This window comes from Rhinolophus ferrumequinum, chromosome 16 (genome assembly GCF_004115265.2).
Source record: "Rhinolophus ferrumequinum isolate MPI-CBG mRhiFer1 chromosome 16, mRhiFer1_v1.p, whole genome shotgun sequence".
In the NCBI taxonomy this organism is placed as follows: Eukaryota; Metazoa; Chordata; class Mammalia; order Chiroptera; family Rhinolophidae; genus Rhinolophus; species Rhinolophus ferrumequinum.
Window position 1 is genome coordinate 34878146 of NC_046299.1, and position 24298 is coordinate 34902443.

The window sequence follows — 24298 nt, forward strand, 5'->3', positions numbered from 1 at the left end:
TTCAGTTAGAAAATCCAATGGAAATGCTCCACATGTTAAATCATCTCTATTATATTACTTTCAAGTGCGTTCTGTAATTTCAGGCCTATTTCAAGTCCTTAGGGGACCAAATGTTTTAATAGATCTGTAAGAATTACTTATAATTAGCATGTAAATTATCATAAATAATTTTTTTACATAAGTGAAAATATTCTTCTTTACTGTTTAAACATTTTATGGAAGTTTGTCCTTATAATTATTTTGCCTTAAGTTTTCTAAATCATAGATGATTTCATCTTGAGTTATCAGATATGAAAATTAGTGGAGTCTACACTAATGTTTTTTGATGTTTCTGAGAAAATTCAACCAAGATATTTCATGGCTAGAATTTCAAATTATAAATATCCTCAATTCTTTTGTTCTTGGTGTTCAAGCTATCAGTGGACCAATAATTCTTAGAAAGCAGATTAATTACATGAGCGAACTTATCTAAGTGTTTAGAGAGATAGAAATCTTAGGATTTTAAAGGTGACTGCAAAATTGTTTTCAGAATAATTTATGAAAGCAAAGGCTCTTATTTTTCTGCTAATTAATTTCCATTTTCTTAAATCTACAAGCTTCAGTTATTATTAATAATTTTTAGTGATTCTTCTTAAAAATCATCCTGAATTCTTATTGGTAGTAAATGCTGCTGAATATTTTGAGGCATTTAAAATTGTAAAAAAAACCCATGATATATATACACAATGGAATATTATCAGGGATGAGAAAGAAGGAAACCTGCTCTTTGCAACAATATGGATGAACCTTGAGGGAATTACACCAAGTGAAATAAACCAGACAGAGAAAGACAACACTGGATGGTATCACTTATATATGGAATTTAATAAAAACCTAGACTCATAGAAATGTAGAGTAGAAAATTGGTCACTGGGCTGAGGGGCAGGGAGAGTCTGGTAAAAGGGTACAAACTTTGAGCTATAAGATAAGTAATGTCTGAGGATCTAATGTATAAGGTGGCACTTACAGTTGATAACATTGTATTATATAATTGAAATTTGCTAAGAGAGTAGAACTTGAATGTTCTCACACACACAAAAAGATAAATATGTGAGGTAAAAGATATGTTATTAAATAGATTAGCTACATGGGAGGAGTCTTTTCACAGAATATACATATATCAAATCATCGCAGTGTACACTTTAAATATCTTACGATTTTGTCAATCACAACTCAATAAAGCTGAAAAAAAAATAAGTAAAGTTGTAAAAGATAATATATTTAAAATGCCCTCCTAAAACTTAATGTTTTTGTTTTCATTTAGAGTTATGTGGTCAAGCAAATATTAAATTTTTTCTCATAGATAAGAACTGTCGTGACAATGAAAGTATTATAACATGACTTGATATAGACATAACACAGCAGTAACAGGCCTGTCATAAGAGGGGGCCAATTATAATCACATGAGAAAAACTCAGTTGTAGTTTGTGTTTCCATAAATACTCACTGGGACAGAAACATTCTAATTATTCTTACATCTCTGATAAACTGAAATATAGCTCATTTAAAGAACAAGGAAGGGCTTCATTTTTCAACCTCCATACCTTCTGGAAACAGCTTCCTCTATCTTCCTCTGTCTCTTTCTGTGCTATGTTCTATCCAGATGCTGAAATAGGCTGCCTTCTGGACATTAAAACCCACATGGCTCAGACCACACCAGTAAATCTGGTGGAACAGATGGTCCTGGGTGAGTTGTTATACCTCTGTATAAAACGTTGGGATTTTATCAATAGTATTTATACTAAGTAATGGGAATCAGAATGACAGACAAATTAACAGTAAAACTTTCATGCTTGTATTCAAATGATATGTTATGGTTTCTTTCATGGTATCCTTCTAAACAAGTCAAAACTATTCTATCAGTCAGATAGTATACATATAAATGTATCTGCACTCATTTATAGTCTTTTCTCTATTCAAGCATTGATGTAGGGCTAAATGAGAATTTAGGTCCACATTCCAGTTAGATTTTCCAGTGGAATTTCAAGAATTATGTATCAATGACTATTTTTTTAAATCATTACTATTTCACATATAAAAGAAGTTTTGTTGCTTCGTGTATTCAATATTATTCAGTAGTTTATCATTTGCTGGTCAATGAGGAAAAATAAGAGAAGAGGATGGAAAGAACAAAATTAACATTTTTCAGTGTCTGCTATGAGTGTCTGGCTCTTTACCCTGTTTGGTCTGATCCTTAGAACTGTCCTAGGAAGCATCCTCACACTTTCATAATTTTATTTAAAACATGTTATTGAGTTGTTATATGTAAAACACTGAAAATACCGGGGTTAAACAAGACAGATATTACTTTTGTGGAGTTTTAATTCTAGCAGGGAAGATGCCCAGTAATAAACATCCAATTATCGAATTACAGTTGTCGTAAGGGATGAAAGAGTTCATAATAGGAGTACCTGATCGAGCAGGGGTGGGATTGGGAGAGTAGGAAGATTCCAACATTGTTGAATGAATGATTACATGTCTGAATGTATCATCATCAATCAAGCTGTGTCCTAAAGAATGAGTAGGAGTTGTCCTGTGAAAAATTGTGTGTGTGCGCGTGCGTGTGCTTGTGTGTGTGTGGGGGGGGGGGGGGGGAGGGACCCAGAGAGGGAGATGGAACTGCAAGGAGTCTGATGACAGTAGGCTGATAAGAGAGAGAGTGTTTTTCTCCCACTATAGCGGAGGCATTCAAGGTCACACAGATAAATGTAAGTAGGATTTGATCGTGATTCTGTCCAACCCCCAAGTTCTTTCTACTACATGTCTTTTCCCTGTTAGTCATCAAATCACACTTAAGTTATTGCTTTGATTTTCATTTACAGATTCTTTGCTGTGAAATGCTTTTGCATTTTCATTCAGACATATTGATGTTTTATTTATGAAAGCAAATTGCTATTCATGCCTTCAGCATCATCTCTATTTTATTTTCCAGCGTTCCAACATTCCAGAGCCTTCCTGAAGAGATCCTCAGTAAGCTTGCTGACGTCCTTGAAGAGGTAATTGTTTTTAACCCTTGAACTTTTCCAGAGGGGACCCAGCCCATCAGAGCTGTGTAATAACAAATTACAAACTGCAGGGAGACCTTTAAAATCGTTTAAAGCTCTGGGATGCGTTTTATTCGGCTTCGATAAAAAGCAGCTCAGCTGACATTTATACATAGTCAGAAATATGCAAATCAACTATAGGAAGAGGAAAACTTCATTGTGGCAAATGCAATGTTACTTTGACTTCCAAGGATGGGAGATGGCTTATTTCTCTTATTTTAATCCGTATAAGCCAAGAGTGTAGTAATTGCCACTCTGAAGCTTCAGGTCAGCAATTTTACAACGGGAATTAGCAGTGGGTACATATTTTACTAGCATATGAATATATTTTACACACATAATTTTCTGACTGAATGTGAAAGTGCCACTGTTACTTATTTTTCTCTGAACCTATAAAGCGCAAAAATATTGAAGCAGGAGACAGAGGAGGTTTACACAAGCAGAGTCTTGAAAGAGCACAAGTGCATAGGGTCTCTGGTACTTATAGAGACAAGGAAAGCGGAAAATCTGGGCACACGTGCAGGTAGGTGGTTGGAGGAGTGGTTTTCCCCAGAAAGCCTGTTCTGGTATCTTCTATTTCCTCAGTGATCTAGAAAGCAAGGTTATCAACTGAGAATGAGGATTAAGTAGAGGTATGAGAAGTTTGAGGATGGAGGAGAAGGTATGAGAAAAAGTGGAAGCGTGAATGGACTAAGACAACACAGTACGGTTGCCAGGCATCATTCAGGACTCACTTGATGTTGGCAATCCCAAATCTAAGTTAAACTAGCAAGGAATACTTTATTTTAGACTTGTAATAGGGGAGACAGATCAAACTCAACTCTGCTGGAACCAGAGATGGGGGGATTTGTAAGTCCCTAAATGAACTAGTGGGCAAGGACTCCAGTAGGGAGGACATTGGTCAATGCGATTAGGTCATCTGTGTTTGTGAATTATCCCTTCTGGAAGTTAGGCTCTTACCCTCCCACAGAGACTGAGAGATAGAGGCCTTATACCCTTGTATGATTACATTCCTACGGGATGGCTTCTGGGTCCTTGAGAGAGACATTCTTGAGCTGTACAACCACCAAAGCCTGGGAAAAGTTTTGCATCTTGAAGAGGCCGATTAAAAGATTATGTAACGTGCCAGATGGGTACTGGACTTATCGGGGGGATCACTTCATAGACTATGTAGATAGATGCCTGACCACTGTGCTGTACACGCGAAGCTGATGTAGAGTCATATTGAATGTCAACTATAATTAAATATCTATCTATCTGGTCATAGGATGTAAAGTACAGCATAGGGAATACAGACTTAGGGAATAACCCCCCCCCCCAAGTCTGCTACCCATCTATATACAATGTCAGATGGGTAGTAGACTTGAGAGGGTTATCACTTTGTGAGGGGTGTAAATGTCTAATCATTATGATGTTTTGTATACCTGAAACTAATATACAAAAATAAAATTAAAAAAAAGAGTTTACAGTTGCAAGCTTTTAAAGTAAAGAAAAGGGAGAGCAGAAGCCTAAGAGTCAGGAAGAAGCCTGTCTAGTTTAGTCAAGCTGAGGGTTTTGTGCGTGTGTGTGTGTGTGTGTTCCAGCCCCATTTGTTTGCCTGGATTCAGATGTCAAGTAGGCAGATACTTAGATTTAACCAGGACTGGTATTTTGCCAGGAAAAAAAAAAAAAATGAGTGCCTGAGGGAGGGAATAGGAAGTTGAGGGTTCCTGAAGAAAGGATTACAATGATTGCCCTTGGAATTTAACTTGGGAAAGGGGAGAGTCTTGGAAGAAGCATGGGCCAGTGAGAAATTGTAAGATCAATGGATTTTAGTTTCACGAGGTTGAAGGATTTTTGGAGTTGTGCTATATAGTCGGGGTGAATTGGGAAGATACTGAAAATGTTTTTGTCTCCAGGTACTAACTATACCAGTAATTCTATAATTTGTAGAACTTCCAAATTTCATATACACAGATACTCAATTTGAGGCTTATCGAAGTAAACTTCACTATGATTTATTGTTCTCCCTTATCTTATATCTGAACATAAAGCAGAAATTATATTTGATTCCTACATTAAAGCATAAAAAATTCATGAGAAAAAATACTGACTGTATTTCTCTCAAAATGTGCTGACCACTGTACGTGAAATCTCTGTAAATGTAAAACTACTTTTCCCAGTTTTTTGCGCTTTGCTTTTCTTGTTGAATACACTGAAGACCTCTCTGATGACCTTTTCTTCCTTTTTTTTAACGAAATTAACTAAAGTACAAATTTACTAGTCCCAATCAAGCCCCTAAAAGAAAAAAAAAATCCTTTAATCATTTTCTTTCTTTTTCCACAGCTGTGAAAACATTTGCTATGTTCTACAAAAACAATAGCAATAGCTCCATAAATAATTCTGACTAAAGAAATATTTTAGTATTTTACGTCAGATTTTCTAATCAGAAGATGCTTTAATTGATGTTTGGATCCTGTTCTCCCATAGCATATGTTCCAGGGGAAGGCACAGACCAGAAGGTCCAAAGGAAAATAGCATAGAGTGATAAAGCCACTCTGTATTGCGTTACAAATGGAAGACCTGTCTGCGGAGGTGATATTTCACCTGAGATCTAAATGCAGCTATGAGGTACCATGTGTACCAAGCAGAGGGAAAAGCAGGCATAAAGTCCGAAAAAATAAAAGAGTTTGCTGTCCGTAAGGAACAGAAGGAAGGTTTCTAGTGAGGTAAGATGAGGCTCGAGAAAATTAGGCAAGGACAGATGGCAGAGGGTTTTGCTATCGTGTTTCCCCGAAAATATGACCTAGCTAGACCATCAGCTCTAATGCATCTTTTGGAGGAAAAATTAGAATAAGACCCGGTCTTATTTTACTTAAATAAGAACGGGTTTTACATAACATAACATAACATAACATAACATAACATAACATAACATAACATAACATAACAAACATAACATCACATAACATAAGCATTTGCTATGTTCTACAAAAACAATAGCAATAGCTCTATAAATGATTCTGACCAAAGAAATATTTTAGTATTTTACGTCAGATTTTCTAATCAGAAGATGCTTTATGTTTGGATTCTGTGAGCCACAGTATAATCTATACCAATGCCACATGAAAATGGAAACATATCATTAAGTGCCCACACACTTTGTTTTGAGGACATAAAAATGAAGTAAATAGACAAAATGTAAAGTAGACAGATAAATAATATAATATAATATAATGTAATATAATATATAAGCATTTGCTATGTTCTACGAAAAGAATAATAATAGCTCTATAAATGATTCTTATATAATATAAGACCGGGTCTTATATTAATTTTTGCTTCAAAATACGCATTAGAGCTGAATGTCTGGCTACGTCTTATTTTCAGGGAAACAGGGTAGTCACGATAAGAAGTTTGTTTTTTATTCTAACTGTAATGTTTAGATTTAGAGGGTTGTAAGTAGTAAAGGGACATGATCAAAGTTGTATTTTAATAGCATCTCTCTGGCTAGTGTGAAAAGAAGGGATTATAGAGGAGCAGACCAGTTAGAATGCTACGGCAAAATAACCCACGTGAGGGTGGGTGGTTTGTATGTAGAGTGACTTTCTTATTGACTATTTCATTCCTTATATTAATTATAAAATAATACTTCTAGCATAAGAGGCAAACAAAAAGAAAGACTAGAGACGAGGGAGGCAGGGACAGAGAGAAATAAAGTGTGACCAGATAGAAAGAGGAATAAGCATAATGCTATTGATGAAGTGATCGAGGAGGCCATATAGGACTGGAGGAAAAATATATGACACTTGGGGCATCCTATCTAGAGCTGAAAAAGCCTCCTTTATATGAATCATTTCTGCTATTGCCCAGCCAAACACCTACCTACTCCCCTCTGTAATTTCCAGTGTGGATGTACCCATTTGTGTGTGCTTCCCTATGAGATTATGAAACAAAATATTATCCTTGTTTTTAGTGGATCCGTTTTGTGCCCTGTTCTCCCTTTCCTTTACATCACATGGTAGAAATATTTCCTTTGTATGTTGAATTTCTCAGCAATTGTTTTCAGGAACATATAAAAGGTTTCCCTAGTCCTTTTGAGACATGTGTATGTGTGTAGCTATGAAGAGGCTCTTGGTGAAAGACTGATTCAGATCGTCAAGCATAGTATCCAAATATTTTCCTCAGTTGTGTTTCGCAAGACAAATTGAAATAATTACTTGATTCTCTAAATATCCACCTTCATTGTCACCATAGTAGGTTCTTCTCCCCGGTGTGACTCAAGTCTAAATAAATATCGATCATTTTGAGAGCTCCAGATATGATTTGCTAGAGAAGCCATTTTACAGTTTGTAAAATATAAGATAACTTTTAGGTACATGTAGGAAATAGCAAGCTCTGACTTTATAAACTAGCTTCATTAACCTCTATGCTATTCCGTAATTATAGCTAAATATATATTGAACTTAATTAGTCAAGTATTGGAATCTATTTCGATGGCCTAGTAAGTACTGGTGGTTAAAGGAAAAGAGCTGTGAAATTATGAGATAGGATCTAATCTCTTGTTTCTTACTATAACAACCTAACACACTTTCCTTCTTCTTTTATGTACACATGGTTAGTCACTACAGTTGAATTAACATTTTTCAAATGGATGAAACAAACCTTAGCTGTTCTTCAGCTGAGAAATAGCTCCTTTTAATGATTACCTACTCTAATACAATGGAAACATGTCACTGTGAATAAATCCAGTGTCTAACATATATACAAATATCAGAACTGTGTTAACATCTTTAAAGAAAATGACAAATAGAAACTTTTTTTTTTATAGAGAAGAGGAGCAGAAATTAATATTATGTCACAAAGAGTGCTTGAAAATTAATTTGGGTAGGGGTTATGCTTTCACTCGTGAGGGTGATCAGGTTTAGATAACTCAAGGAAAACTATAGTTTAGTGAAAATGCAAGACTGAAGAACCAAATTAAGCCAACAAATTACTTTTCACCACTTGGTATAGCCTATTTTTCTTCTATGTGAATAGAAGTGGGGCATTTGTTCTGTATTTAAATCTCCTGATTTTTAAATGGAAAATAAATCATAGCAAAACTATTTATTTACTTATATTGAAATATGTTTCATGTACGGTTTTCTCATTAAAACATTGGATTTGGCAATCTCAAAATTTAAAAAAAAAAACCTTTTTGTTTCACCAGCTTTTTAAGAGCTCTCTAACTTTGGGTCTGAAATATTTTATGATTGGATCTTGGACACATCTGAGCCTAAATAATGAGTTGTTCTGGTTTGCGTTCCTGAATGGTGCATTTATTTATGTTTTTGTTTTTTGGATATTTAAACTCTTATGGCCCTGACAATGTCTTAGACAAATAACGTTCCTCAGACTTCTTGAATTGCTAGGAGGGACATGATGAGAAAGTAAAACCAGACAGAAAAAAAGGCAAGGAGAAGACATTTTCAACTTACCAGTGCTTGATACTATGGTAGGAAGCAAATATCAGATTATACAGTCCAGGGGCCATCGTTGGAGGAGGTTAATGTAACAGCGGCACTCCTCACTGCAAGGTCCAGCAGAGCTGATTAAATATTTCATTATTTTAGCTGTGCAGCTGTTCATTGGTGTTACGGTATCATGTTGATGTCTTCCCAGCTTCCTTCACATTCTCTCCAGTTGTGAGCAACACAGGGGAAAGCCAATATTTGATTGAGTTGTTGGAGAGCTGGGAAGCTCTCTTTTTATCACTCTACACAGGCCTAGAGTCTTTGGGAAAGAAACTGATTGAGTAGACAGGAACATTATTAGTTTTCTTTGAAATTTGTTATCACTAAACTTTCTCTCCCTTTCGTTTAAGTTTGGCTCTTGTTATTCAAAGCCAGACTGGAGGGAATTCAAAGAACCTATTCTTTCTCAATTGCTTTTGGCCTAAAGGACTCTGAATTTGAAATTTAACTGTCTGTTTTGCTTTCCCTGGGTCCTTTTGGGTCTTCCCTTCTGTGAGGGAAATGGCTGCTTTTGAAGGGGAAAAGCTTGGGTGGTACGCATGCACACGTATGTGTTGTGGCAGGGTACAAAGATTAAAAAGTAAAGATAACACTGTTTAACATTAATATCTTTATGTCTTATTCTATTATAGAAGTAAATGTGGAATGGGAGAAAATATTGTAAATATATATACAATAAGGAACTTGTGTTAGAGTTCCCAGAGAAACAGAAGGAATAGGATATGTGTGTGTGTGTGTGCGCGCGCGCGCGTGCGCGGTGTGTGTGTGTGTGTGTGTGTGTGTGTGTGTGTATGGGTGTATGTGTGTGGAGAGGGAGAGAGGAAGAGAGGGAGAGATTTACTTTAAGGAATGGCTCGTATGATTATGGAAGCTGGAAAAGTTCAAAATCTACAGAATGGGCTGGCAGACTGGAGACCACAGAAGAGCTAGTGTTGTAGTTCAAGTCCGATGGCTATCTGCTGGCAGAATTCCTTCTTGTTTTATTAAGACCTTTGTTTGTTTTATTAAGACCTTTAACAGGTAGGAAAAGTTCCACGCACAATATGGAGGGTAATCTGCTTTACTCAAAGTCCATTATTTAAATGTAAGTCTCATCCACAAAAACACCTTCACAGAACAATCCAGATACATGTTTAACCAAATATCTAGGCACCATGGCCCAGCTAAGTTGACACATAAAATTAACCATCATAGGACTTGTATCTAGAATATATAAAGAACATTTACAACTCAATAATAAAATAATAAGTAATTCAGTTTTAAAATGAGAAATGACTTGAGTAGATATTTCTCCAAAGGAGATATGCAAAACCCAATAGGTACATGTAAAAATGTTAACGTTAATTGTCATTAGGGAAATAAAAATAAAAACCATAATGACCTACCACTTCATACCCACTAGGATAACTAGAATAAAAATGATAGGCAACAACAATTGTTGACAAGGATGTGGAGGAATCACAACTATCATATATTGCCAGTGGGATTGAAAAAATAGTGCAAGTTCTTTGTAAAACAGTTTGAAAACTCCACAAAATGTTAAACATAGAGTTACCATGTGACCCAGAACCTAGGTGTTTACCCAAGAGAATTGAAGACATATGTCCACACACACACCCAAAAGTGTACATGAATGTTCATGGCATTATTCATAATAGCCAAAAACTAGAAATAAGCCAAATCTACATCAACTGATGAATGGATAGATAAAATGTCGTATACTCCTACAATGGAATACTATTTGGCTATAAAAAGGAGTGAAGTACTGATACATGCTACAACACGGATGGCCTTTATATATTATGCTAAGTAAGAGTAAAATGCCACATAGTGTATTATTATGTTTACATGAAATATCTAGAATGCAAATCTATAGAGGCAGAAAGTAGATTAGTGGTTTCTAGAGTTGAGAGGATGAGGGTGAATAGGGAGTGACTACTAATAAATATGGATTACTTTTCAGGGTGATGGAAATATTTTAAAATTAGATTTTGGTCATGGTTGCACAAAGATGTGAACATACTAAAACTATTGATTTGTATACTTTAAATGTGAATTTTGTAATATGTGAATTATATCTTAAGAAAACTGTTAAAAGAGAAGTAAATATGGCACCTGATTCTAGTTGTGATAACTTCACTGAAGAAAACATTTGGGGCTATAAGGAGAATGGGTACATGAGGGCTTTAATCAGGTAGGATTGTAACAAGATGGAGTCACATGTTGTTCTCTGAGGGCCCCACTCACATAATATCATTCAGCTGAGAATTCAATGAAGAGTAGAGATTTTCAGGGGAGGGATGGGAATGGACAAGGAGGAGAGAGGAAGGGAAGCACTTTTTTGGGAGAAGGAAAGCATTATGTGAAGGCATAGAGTTTAGAAGGAAAAAAATAATGTTTTCTCTATTTGTATCCAATGAAAAAGGATACATCTTGATCTAGAACTTGAACTATAAGCATTTAGACAATCGTTCTCACCCTGAAATTTCTACCTCTTTATTTTCTTTTTTCATTTGATTAATTGATCGATTGATTGATTGAGGTAACATTGGTTAATGGCATTATATAAGTTTCAGGCGTAGAACATTATAATTTGGTATCTGCATATACTCTAGCATGCTCACCACCAAAAGTCTAGTTTTATTTATTTGTATGACCTATTCCACATTGCACAAAATACTCAGTTTTTCATTTTTCAACTTACATCACCTGAGTTGAACCCATGGTTCTACACCTGAAAAAGACCCAAAATATTTCACCAGGTTGGAATAATGGATGGAATCCACTAAGATAAGGTAACTGGAGAAGTTTAGAGTTTTGCACACACACACACACACACACACACACACACATACACACACACAAATCCGGAAGTATAAGATGGTGAAGACATGGTGGAGTATAGGCAATATTGCTAGAAACAGTGGAATAAAACAGTTGAAGTAACTTAGAAATTTGCCCTGGAAAATACTTTGGGGGAGAGTATTAGATTTATTTTTAACTTAGTAGACTTATTTTATGGGTTAGAGGATGGAGAGTTCCATCTCTAAAAACAGACTTCGGACGTACTATTTAACCCATCATTTATGAATGTCTCATTTACGAATGGGGATAATAGCAGTTTCTGCCTCTTGCAGTATTGCTGTGGGTCATAAATTGTATAACTAATATAAAATAGTTAATTTCAGATGTTGACCAGTGTTTACCAACTCCCTTCACATACTGGCACATATATAAAATATTTATCCTACATACATACTGAGGTGAACAAATGAAACTCCTTACAGCTGGAAGTGACGGGTCAGAGGTTTGGCTGTCTTGAGTCCTACTAGGCTCTCCACCTGAAGGGCTGATTAGGCATTTGGTAAGGTCTGGAGACAGCTATGGTTTTTACAAGGTGGGGTGAGAGTAGGTAGAAGCCAGGATGCTACTAACCATTCAGTAATGCATCGGACAGTGCCACAAAAATCATCCAGCCCAAAATGTTAATAGTACAGAGACTGAGAAGTTTGCCATAGTCCATAGATGTGACATCACTTGATAAACTGCTAAAAATGTAAAGAAAATAAAATAGGGTTATATGGTAAAGAGTACCAGGGACAGGTGGACTACATTAGCCAGGGTGCTTAGGTAAGTTACCTCTGACTTTGAGTTGACAGCCATGCAAATATCATGGATGGCAAAACATAGTACAAAATGTTAAGTATTAACAGAAATGATGCATATTTTAAAAGCTGCAGTGTAGAAGATATTTAGTTAGGATGTTGTGAATACTTACGTGTTGATTTGGTGCTTGAATAATACTGACTATTTGACGTCAGCCTAACTCTTAGATTCTGTGTCATTATATTCTCGGCTTAGACCTTTCTAGTTGTCAGCCTCAATCATTTTTGCATCTTCCCCTATAGGGAATTCCTTCTCCTATATCTCCTAGATCAATTTAGTTATCAATGAATAAGTGCTTGTCAATGAATAAGTGCTTGTTCATTGCTTTAAATGTCTCTAACTTAGTGAAGATTTACCTCTTTAGATTGTTAGGTTCCTTAGAGTGAAGAACTATACCGGTATCCCCTGCCCACTGGGTACCTGTAAGCAGTTGAGAAAAATCAACAATAATACTTATTAATACTAACTCTGTGTCATTCTAAGAGCGTGTGTTTAGTACCATCCAAGATAAATACTATTACTTTTACTCTTCCCAATTTACAGCTGGGGGGACCTGAGGCTCAGGAAGGTATTTTATCCCACCTCGTCTGACAGTGGAAACAGCACCTTTCATTACTATGAATTATTGCATCATAAAAATTTGAGGAATGAATGAAAAACAAAACAAAATATTTCCCCCACCCCCACTCTTTCTTCCAATTAGGCATCTCCTTTTGAAAATGTTTACTTGTTTTTTTTTCCCCCCCTGGGAGATTTTTCCCAGTCAGCATTTTTAATTTGTTATGGCAGGAATCCATTTTATGCTACCTACAAGCTCCTAAACAAGGCATTTCTAGTCATTTTATCACCAGAATATGTATGCTTTGCTCCATGCTGCCTGTAATTCATTAAAATGTATGTGCTCTGCAAATAGGAAACCAATCTGTAGTAAATTGGCTTTCTAGAAACCATTCATAGAAAGTGCTTGAAATGGTTGCTACATAAGAATTTGTAAACCTGCGTGGTCCTTGTGACTTGCTGTCATTTATGGGGTTTGGAAACAGTGAATGTGCACAAAACTATAAATTAGTGGCCTGCCTTCAGCCTATGTGTGGGATCCCCTTTGCAAAATGCCATTTGATGGTGTTGGAGCCCATTATGATTAGTCCCGAATTCCTCTTACAGAGCACAGTGGTAAACGCCCTGTGTGAACTAGACAAAATTCTCTGGTGAAAAGAAAGCATGAACGAAGATTTTCAACGTTTTTTTTTTTTTTTTTTTTTTTTTTTTTGTAATCTGAGGCATCTTTGTAGCCGCCAAAAAAATCTAGTTCAGGGGCTTTTATACAACAGGCACCGAAGACAGAAATCAATTAAGAATAGAAGCTTACTTGTTCTTACAACATACGAGTAAGACATTAAGATAAGCAAACCAGTTGGTCTTTCAGTTTTAGTCACAACATACAAAGCTTGTCTGTGATAGGTTGTCAGAACAGCTCAGAGCAGGGGCTAATGCCGCATTCAGTTCCAGGCCTTCCATGACCTTTGGCTCCGTGTCCCCCTGGAAATCTGCAGCAAGGCAACCTCACACCTGCTTGCAGAGAAGTAATCATGCCCTTTCTTAGCGCTGTGGCTGCAAGGCTGTTTCCTGGTAGATAAGGCTCTAAAGCAAGGCAGGCAGTGTTTCAGGCATGAACAGTCGTCACGTGTCAGTCAATAATAATGAGGGAACTGTGACTGGCCCAGGCTTTCGTGAGATTGCCGCTGCATGAGAGAGGTCTCTGGGTGTCTCACATCCTGTGTGTTCCCTTAATTATTATGAGATGCTATAGGTGAGCTTCTCTTAGCTCTCTGGGAAGAGCTACCACTCTCTTTTGTTGCTTCCATCTAAAAATTAATTATTATTTATTATTTTAATAAAGGTAACATGGTTTTTCTTGTAAATAGGCTTTCAGTGTCACATTATTCTGCTGGTTCTCTTTGCTTTGTGTGATGTTGTGAAAATGAGTTTACATTTGCAGGACTCATTAATTATTGCGGGCATGAGAGCAGTGGGCTACCCCTGACTCCTCTTTCCTCTTCCAAACATGTTTTAGAGACCAAGTCTTATTTATTTATTTATTTTAAGAAGCTTACCCTGACTAACTCTGCTTTATATCTTCTTGTTTGTTCCCTTAATTCCTTTGTACAGTTTGTACTTCAAAGCCATATTCTTGCTCCTGTGTTGCCTGTTTTCCAATTTTCTGTAAGTCCCTTAAGGGGAGGATGTGTCTCAGCTTCTATCGCAGTTTCCACCATACTAAGGATTTGCATTAGAATTATGTCTGACACTTGCTATATAACCAATATTTGTATTATTATTAATTAAAAGTCCATATTTCACATTAGTATTTACTCTTTGTGTTGTTCAAGTCTATGGGCTTTGATAAATGCATATTAGCATGTATCCATCATTATAGTATCATACGGAAGAGTTTCACTGCCCTAAAAACCCCCTGCTTCACCTATTTATTCATCTGTCTCTCCCTCTTTCAGAGCCCCAGGCGACCATTGATCTTTTTACTTTTGCCTTTTCCAGGATGTTATATAGTTGGAATCATATAGTATGTAGCTTTTTCAAATTGGCTTCTTTCATTTAGCAATATGCATTTAAGATCCCTCTGTGTCTTTTTGTGGCTTGATCACTCATTTCTTTTTATCACTGAACAATGATCCATTGTATGGGTACCACAGATGTTTATCCATTTATTTATTGAAGTACATCTTGGTTGCTTCCAGTTTTTAGCGATTATGAATAACACAGCCAAAAGCAACAACAGAAAAATTTGTTGAATGCATAGTCTAAGTAGGTTTTCAATAGATATGTGTGGCATGAGTAACTCAGTGAATGAAACACAACTGTTTGGTTTCACATTTGGCTGCTATCACCTAAACGGAATGCAGGTGTGTCAGAATAGGGGGCATGCGTTCTGAAATGTAAGAGTCCATGACTACTCCCTGGTGCTATATTACAGAGGCTGCTGATAGGGAATCTCCAAGGATCCCAAATCAAGGTGGAAGACAGAGGTGTGGGAGCCAATGGCTGGAAGATCATGGGAAAGGAACAAGACTTACATTTCTTCAAACGCCTCCTTCCTCTCCATTATCCATCCCAGGGAGATATAACAAAGGCCACAACTTTGGATGGATACTCTAAAGAAAACTATTATAAAGAAAGGATTGTCACTTTCCAGTATAACTTCCCCAGGCAGAGAGCTGAACTGTTGTCGACGACTAGTCTCAACAAAGAGATAAATGCCTGTAACAGCCATCTTCCCAGTTTCCTCCACTGGTAGTTTAGTGCTTATCTTTGTCTCCCAATCAACAGCTTTATGGTGCACAGGTCTTCTCTCTCTTTATTTAGTTCCTACCTATAGAATCCAGATAGTGACTCTATGTATGTATGTATGTATGTATGTATGTATGTATGTATGTATGTATCTACCTATCATCTATTTAAACTATCTAAGTTTGGTCCCGTTTTTGGATGTGACACAGCAGCTAAGACATGGAGACAGTGAAGAGAACGTGGGCCTGGTCCAAGGTCTGTCAGTCAGTGATAGAGCCAGGTGCCCATCTCCCGAGTGCCCCCAAAAATATTATGCCTGCACTGCTGGAGTGGCCCCAACTTACAATGCCATGGCCACGGTGCTGTGCTGGCACTTCATAATGGAGCAGGAGTGCATGTGGCAGGAAGAAGAAGAGATGGACAAGATGATAGAACAGATGAAAAAAGAGCAAGAGAGAAGGAAGCAAAAGGATACAGAAGAGAGAATATCACTAGAGGAAACCAAGGAACAAATGCTAGAGTAGCAGGAGAAGCTTGAAGCTTTTGGTCCTGTAGGAAAAGAAGACCCGGCTTTTCCTGCAGCTCACAAAAAGTTTTACAGGAGGAAGAAAAAGGGAGGTAAAGGGAGCCGAGTGACCTGACCACTGTGACATCTGCTGCATATCAGCAGAGCCTGACCATTCAGTTCACACAGAAACTTACCTCCTAATCACGTAGTGGGACCATGGAGGACATAGTTGCCCAAGCACCAACATGGCAGCTGACAAAGCCAAGCAGATGTTTGGACCTCAAGTGCTTAGGACTTGTGCTATGTGGGCTCAGTAGCTGCTTTCGCAGGGACCCCAGAGAACTGGCAATGCTGAGGCAGCTCAGGTGGCACCTACGGGCCTCCACCTCTCTGTAGGCAGACATAGCCAGCCTGTAGTCCTAGTCAACAGCTCAGATGCCTTCTGTGTTTCCTGCAGTTCAGTACCTGTCCCAACCATAGTCACAGCCCTATGCAGGGCACTGCCACTTTCAGCCCACCCAGACAGGGTTCCTCTAGCCTGGCAGTGCCCTGTCTTTGCAAAAGCAGATGGACCATGCTAGCCAGCAGACTGGCTTCTCTGACTCATTCCCCATTGCCCCATGCACCCCCAAGGTCTGCATCTAGCCCCTGGACTCCTGGCCTTTCCCTAGCTCCCTGTACTGATGCAACCAGTTGGAAAGTCAGACTTTACAGCTACAAACCAAACTGTGCCTGCACTTCCCTTCATCCAGCACAGTCAGAACTGGTCATACTACCACAAGTGAACATCAGATTATATTTTCCAGCTCACTCCCAACCCCTGCTATGAGTGAGGGTTCCCAGTGTGTCCCAATGCCAGGTTAATAAAGTCTAGCTGCCACTGGGGAGAAAAAAAAAAAAAAGCACTTATATGTACATATATATGTGTGTATGCACACATACATTTATATATCTATTTTTGTATCTCTATATTATTATAATGTCTGATTTTGAGTCTTGGCAACTCTTTAATCTTGGTTCCACAATGCACTAGCTATGTGACTTTGAAAAAGTTACTTGACTTCCCGAAGTCCCAGTTTTCTCTTCTGAAAAATTTACTAGTATCTATATCATAAGACTCTTCATTTTTTAACACATTTTTCCTTATTAACCCTAGAAGCTTTTTTCAATTCTTTTGAATTTTCCACATAGACAGTCACGTACTTTGTGAATAAAGGTTTTTTTTTTTCCTTCCACATTTGTATACTTTTTTATTACCCTGTCTTAATGCATTATCTAGGACTTCCAGCCATATCATGGCTGTTGTATTTTGTAAAATACTTTTCCTGTATCTATTGATATGATCATGTTATTGTCTTCTTTAGCCTGCTGATATGATAGATTATAATAGTTGATTTCTGAACATTGAACAAGCCTTGAAACGGGGATACATTTCACTAGGTCATAGTATATAATTTTTCAATACACATTGCTTGATTCAATTTGTTAACGTTTGGTTGAAGGCTTTTGTATGTGAGATATTAGTTGGTAGTTTCCCTTTTCCATAAATTTTTTGTCTAGTTTTGATATTAGGGTAATGTTTGCCTCATAAAGGGACTTGAGAAGTGCTCCATCTGTTTCTATTTTATGGATCAGATTGTATAGAATTGGCATTATTGCATCATTAAATATTTGGTAGACTGTACCACTGACCCCATCTGAGCCTAGTACTTTTTGTTTTGGAAAGTTATCAATTATTGATTTAGTTTCTTTATTAGATATAGGCCTATTTAGATTGTTCATTTCTTCTTGTGTGAGTTTTGGAAGACTGTCTTTCAAAAATTAGTCCATTTCATGTAGGTTACTGAATTTGTGAGCATAGAGTTATTCATATTTCTTTATACTCTCTTTAATGTCTCTGGGATCTATAGTTATGTTTCCTTTTTCATTTCTGATATCAATAATTTGTGTCTTTTATTTATTTATTTATTTATTTATTTATTTATTTATTTATTTATTTATTTAGGTTACTTAGCCTAGCTAGAGGCTGTGCTGGGTTTTATTGAACTTTGTGGAAAATCAGCTTTTTGTTTCATTGATTTTTCTCTATTGATTTCCTATTTTCAATTTTATTGATTTTTGCTCTAATTCTTATTTCTTTTCTTCTGCTTATATTATATTTAATGTGTTCTTCTTTTTTTAGTTTCCTAAAGTATACACTTAGATTATTGATTTTTAGAACTTTTTTTTCTAATATATACATTAAATGCTATAAATTTCCCTCTAGCACTGCTTCTGCTGCATCCCAGGATGGAGGCTGTATTTCATTTTCACCAAAATAGTTTTTATTTTGCTTGAGACTTCTTCTTTGAGCCATGTATTATTTTGAAATGTGTTGTTTAATGTCCACATATTTTGGATTTTTTGGCTATCTTCCAGTTATTGATTTCTAGTTTAATTCCTCTGCAGCCTGAGCACATATGCAGCATGATTTCTATTCTTTTGAATTTGTTAAGGTGTGTTTATGGCCCAGAAGGTTGTCTATCTTAGTGAATGTTTAATGTGAGCTTGAGAAAAAAATATATATATTGTATTGTTATTAGATGAATTATTAAAAATGTTGATCCAGTTGATTGATGGTGCTCTGAAGTCAACTATACCCTCACTGAATTTCTGACTGCTGGATCTGTCAATTACTAATGCAGGGATATTGAAGTTTCCAATTATGACAGTAGATTTCTCTCTCCTTGGAGTTCTATCAGTTTTTGCTTCATGTATTTTGACACTTGATTATTAGGAACATACACATTAAGGATCATTAGGTCTTTATGGAGAATTGATGCTTTTGTCATTATGTAATGCCCCTCTTTTTTCTTTATAATTTTCCTTGATCTGAAGTCCAATTTATCTGAAATTAATATAGCTACTTCAGCTTTCTTTTGATTAATGTTAGCAAGGTATGTCAGTTTCCATTGCTTAACTTTTAATATATTTGTGTCTTTATATTTGAAGTAGATTTCTTGTACAAAACTTGTAGTTGTTTTTTTTTTTTAATCTACTCCAATAGATTAAAAGTCTTTGTCTTTTAATTGGCATAGACCATTCACATTTAAAGTAATTATTGATATATTTGAATTACTATCTATCAGATATGTAAATGTTTTCTAGTCATTGACTTTGGTTTTTCCTGTTTCTTTTCTTCTCTTATTTTCTTCCTTCCCTTTTCCCCCTTCTTTCCTCCCTCCGTTCACTCTGATTTTAATTGTACATTCTATAAGATTTTGTTTACTCTGCATTCTTAGCATACGAACTACATATATTTTTAAATGATTTTTAGTGGTTGCCCTTGAGTTTGCAATATACATTTGCAACTAATCCAAGTCCTCTTTCAAGTAGCACTGTATCACTTCACCAGTAGTACAAGTACCTTGTAACAGTATTCCCTCCTCTTATCCAGCTGTCATTCACTTCACTTATTCATAAGGTATAATTTATACATTGTATCTATTATTATTTTGAACCAACTATTATCTGTTAGATCAATTAAGCATCAGAAAAAATAGTTTACCTTCATTATTCCTTCTCTAACACTTCTTTTCTTTGTGTGGATATGAGTTTCTGGCCTGTGCTATTTTCCTTTTCACTGAAGAACGTCTTTTAAGATTTCTGACAAGGCAGGTCTGCTGGTGACAAGTCTTTTATTATTAATTAATGAATGAATTAATTATTTTTTTTGACAGAGAAATTCTTTATTTCTCCTTCATTTTGAAGGATATTTTCATTTCACCGTATACAGAATCCTAGGATGGTGTTTGCTTTGTTTTTTTTTCTTTCAACATTTTAAATATTTCACTCATTTCTTTCTCTTCTTCTTTTCCTTCTCCTTCTCCTTCTCCTTCTCCTTCTCCTTCTTCTTCGATTTCTGAAGAGAAGTTCAATGTAATTCTTATCCCTATTCCTCTTTAGATAAAGTATGTTTACTCCTCTGCCTTCTTTGAAGTTTTTGTCTTTGTTTTACAGTCATTTGAATGTGACATTCCTACTTTGGTATTTATTCTACTTGATATTCTTTGAGGTTCCTGGATCTGTAGTTGTGTCTACCATTAATTTTGAAAAGTTCTCAGCCATTTTTACTTCAAACATTTCTTGTATTCCTTTCTCTCTTCTCTAGTAGTCACATTACACATCTTACAACTTTTGTAATTGTCCTTTGGTTCTTGGATATTCTATTTTTTCATTCTTTTTTCTCTTCATATTTCAATTTTGAAAGTTTCCATTGACATGTTTTCTAGTATTGCCTTTTGATTCTTTCTTGGAGTTTTCTTCTCTCTGTTCACGTTACCCATGTTATTGTATGTTGTCCACTTTTTCCATTTAGAACTCTTACCGTATTATTCATTGTTATTTTAAATTCCCTGTCTGATAATTCCAAAGTTTCTGTCATATATGGGTTTGTTTCTGAGGCTCACTTTGTCTCTTCAAATTGTGCTTTTTATCTTTTAGTATGCCTTGTGATTTTTTTTTATGAAAGCCAGATATGATGTATTGAATAAAAGGAACTGAGATAGATAAGAGTTTAGTGGGAGGTTTTATGTTTATCTGGGTAAAAGTCAGGCTTTACTTCCTGTAGCTGTGGTATAAAAAGCTAAAATGCCCTCTGGTGTCTTTGTTTTCTTCTATTCTGTTGTCTTTGTGTTGTCCGGGAAACTCCTTCTTAAATAGGTTCTGAGACTTGCAGTCTTTTAACTGTAATCCCATTAGTATCCAGGAGCACTATATATGCATATGGAATTGGCTCATGCAGTTATGGACCCTGAGATGTCCCACAACCTGCTGTCTGTAAGACGGAGATACAGGAAAGCTGGTGGTGTAATTCAGGCTAAATACAAAGACCTGAGGATGGGGGTCCGGGGGCATGGTATAGATTTCAGTTTTGGTCTCGAGGCCTCAGAACCAGGAGTGCTGAGAACAGGAGAAGATTGATGTCCTGGTTTAAGCAATAAGACAAGAGGGGCCAAATACTTTTCCCTCCACCGCTTTGTTCTGTTCAAGCCCTTAACCGGTTAGATGATGCCTCCTCCTCCCGCTCCCACCCCCTCCACATTGGGGAAGACAAACTGCAATACTGTATCCACTGATTCAAATGCAAATTTCATCCAGAAACACCATCAAGACACACCCAGAAATAATGTTTAGCCCATATCTGGGCATCCTGTGATCCAGTCACGTTGACAGATAAAATTAGTTATCACAGGTGATACGGTGTGAAGGGAAGGGGATTTATTTTATAGACCTATTATTAGGTGTCTGTCTTTTAAGACATGAGTTAGGTATTTCCCTTCCCCTATATCACGCTAGAGAGAGCTGGAGTTGAATATTTTCTTCACCGACGTTGGATAATCTTTTAGGCTCTAGTAAAATAGTTTCCCTTGCGTCCAGGCCTTGTTAAAGAGAACAGAGAGCTCTGATTATATTTAAATAAAAATGATTCCTTTTCCTCTTTTCCTGAGAGAAGCACAGGGGGTTTTTCTATCTTCAGAGTGAGAACCTGTCTATACCGGCTGTACCTGGGGGCTTCTGCTCCTTGGAGGTGGCTTATGAATCTCTGTGTCCCCATGTGTCTCCAGTTTTCAGGGCAGCTGTTTGTCCCATGGCCTCAGTTTTTTGATGGCTCTAAGAAAAGTTACTGATTTTTAGTTCAGCTTTTTTCTTGTGGTGATGAGAGTGATGATCTCCAAGCTCTTTACATGTTAGACTGGAGACCACTGTTTTTTCGTATTAAAGGTAATATCCATATAAAGCACTTAGCACAAAGTAAGGATATATTGTTAGCTATTACTATTATTTATTATCCATTCCATAAAAAATGTTCTAATAATTTAGAACACGAAAGTCAGTACATCTCTCTGAGCATATTAGAAAAGTATTTCTGTACAAAAGAAAAGGTTTAGGGAAGGAATTTACTGTGGTCAGAAGTCTGCAGCAATCAGAATTACAGGGTGACACTGGCATGAAGAGCAAATCCGAACTGAAAGCTGGTCCAAGAGAACTTGTGACAAGAGGGAACAGTGAGGACATGAAGGAAAATAGCAGAAATTAAGCTCAGAGGAGTGTCAGTTTGGGAATAGAAAAGGTAATGAGGGGGATAATAGACTCTTTGGGTGTTTGACCCATAGCAGAATCGATACAGCCAGCTTCGTCTTTTGTATTCAAAGATGATGCTTATGATGGGTATTGCTATTTGTGCCGAGAAATGCTGCTGAACAGTTTATTCCAAGAAAGGCTGCCCTTTGGTTCACAGCTGTCGCTACTGTTTAGAACAAAGCTGTCATAGATGTGTCGCCTGCCCAACCTGTTTGCTCAGATCGAGCCTCCTCATGCCTGATTACTGTGGGTTTACTTGCTCTGTGTGCTGCTGAGTTTCCCATTGGTTCAGAATTGCTACAGTGTTTGCAAAGCACCAGCAAAACCATCTTTCTGTCCTGCCTGCTTGTGGTCATATCAGTTCACCATAGACTAATTGCTTAGGGCCTATTTTCCCTGAACGTTTCTTGCCTAGCATAGCTGGTGTTTTACTTATTTTTTTTCCTTTATGTGTGTCACTTCTAGAAGCTTTGCTTGCTCTCAGGACCTCAAGGTCAACAATCTCGCCTCACTTTTTAGTGTTAAGATTGATATGTACTTCTACCTGATGGTATCCGTTTAGAAAACTCATTTTCTATGTATAATATAGAAAGAGCCACTCTAGCAGCCCTAGAGAAGGTCAGACTCTAACTGTACCATGAACTTTCAATCTGTGCCAGCCCTTGATTTCCAGTATGAGTTTCCTAAATAGACTAAATCATATGAGTCACTTGGGGAACTTGCTTAAAATACAGATTTCTGGACACCACCTCAAAACTACTGAAATATATCTAGGGGAGGAGCCTGAAACCTGAATTTTAAAAAGCAACTGTACCATTGATGGTCAGGTTACAGATTGGCAGCAAAGACAACACACATACATACATACACATGCAGACACGCACATTCGCACACACACCCATGCACATGTGCACACACATATACATTCATTCACGTGCCCTAGAATCCCAATTCATTTAATTAAGGAAACAGCACCTCGTGGAAGTGGGGTGGCTAACCCCAGCAGCAACGGACGCGGTCTATCTCTGCAGCCCTTCCGATGCCTTCTCCTCCAACAGATACACAGCTGCTGGTGACACTTGAGACAAGTGGGAACCTGCTAGGAGTGAAAAAAGTCACACTTGGTCCTGTTCCTCTCCTTTTACTATCTGGCTTCTATTATCATACGAGCAGATGTTCCCTTAAAATGTTGTCATTTCCATTTAAGGCAGGGATCAGCAAACTGCCTGCTACCTAATATTGAATGGCCTGTGAACTAAGACTAACTTTTTGTATTTTTAAATAGTTGAAAAAATAAAAATAAGATGGATAACACTTCACGCCATGTGAAAATTATATAAAATTCAAATTTAAGTTTTACTGGAGGCCAGCCACACTCATTTCTTTGCTTATTGTCTGAGATTGTTTTTGTGCTGCAAGAAGAGCTAAATAGTCACAACCCAGGACCCCATAGCCCAAAAACCTGAAATATTCACCATGTGGGCTTTTACAGAAAAAGTTTCACAAGCCCTGATTTAAGGGAATGTTGACAGGTATCGTATTCTCCTGGTTTGTGAAGAAAATAAAGGATCAGCCAAGTTCCATCCTTACGTGGTAGGAAGCAGGTGTTCCCAGGTGGTCCTAGGTAGTCCTGAACACTCTCTGGCCTCCTGCTGTTCAGGGTCCTAGAAATAATTCCTCACGTTTAACCCTGATCTGATTGTATATTCTCTGACCTGGAAGTTCTGATACTGAGTTTGGAAAGCACTGTCACAATCCATTGCCCCTACAACATCCTGGGTGATGTACATGGTCTGAAGAATTGAGGGAAGACTGACCAATTCCAACTTCTTCATTTCATAGATGAAACAGTGGACTTACTTGTCAAGAAGTTAAGACATGTGTTAAAGGTATTTGCATCTGATTTCGATGTGATGGACAAGACCCCAATTTTCTGGATTCCTTTCTGTTCGTTATGTCATGTGTCTTAAGACAACTACTGTTAGACAGTGGCTTTCTAAGCATACAAGGTCCTGAAATAGATGTTATTCTTCCAGTGCAAATAGATGAGAAACTTCCCTTATTGAACTGGACAGAGTTGTTTTAACTGGAAATCAGGAAGCATTCTGGGTCTCCTA

The 24298-nt window shown here is 37.0% G+C and overlaps 1 protein-coding gene and 1 pseudogene across 2 annotated transcripts in view; both read left to right on the top strand.

Moving 5' to 3' along the window:
- Positions 1-24298, top strand: part of PRKG1 (protein kinase cGMP-dependent 1) — a 1124480-nt gene that overhangs the window by 826441 nt on the left and 273741 nt on the right. For both annotated transcript variants that reach the window (XM_033130095.1, XM_033130094.1), the window contains exon 5: positions 2972-3035. In XM_033130095.1, coding sequence (XP_032985986.1) covers positions 2972-3035 — 64 coding nt within the window. The remainder of the gene's footprint in view (positions 1-2971; positions 3036-24298) is intronic.
- Positions 15863-16843, top strand: LOC117035921 (G protein pathway suppressor 2-like; annotated as a pseudogene).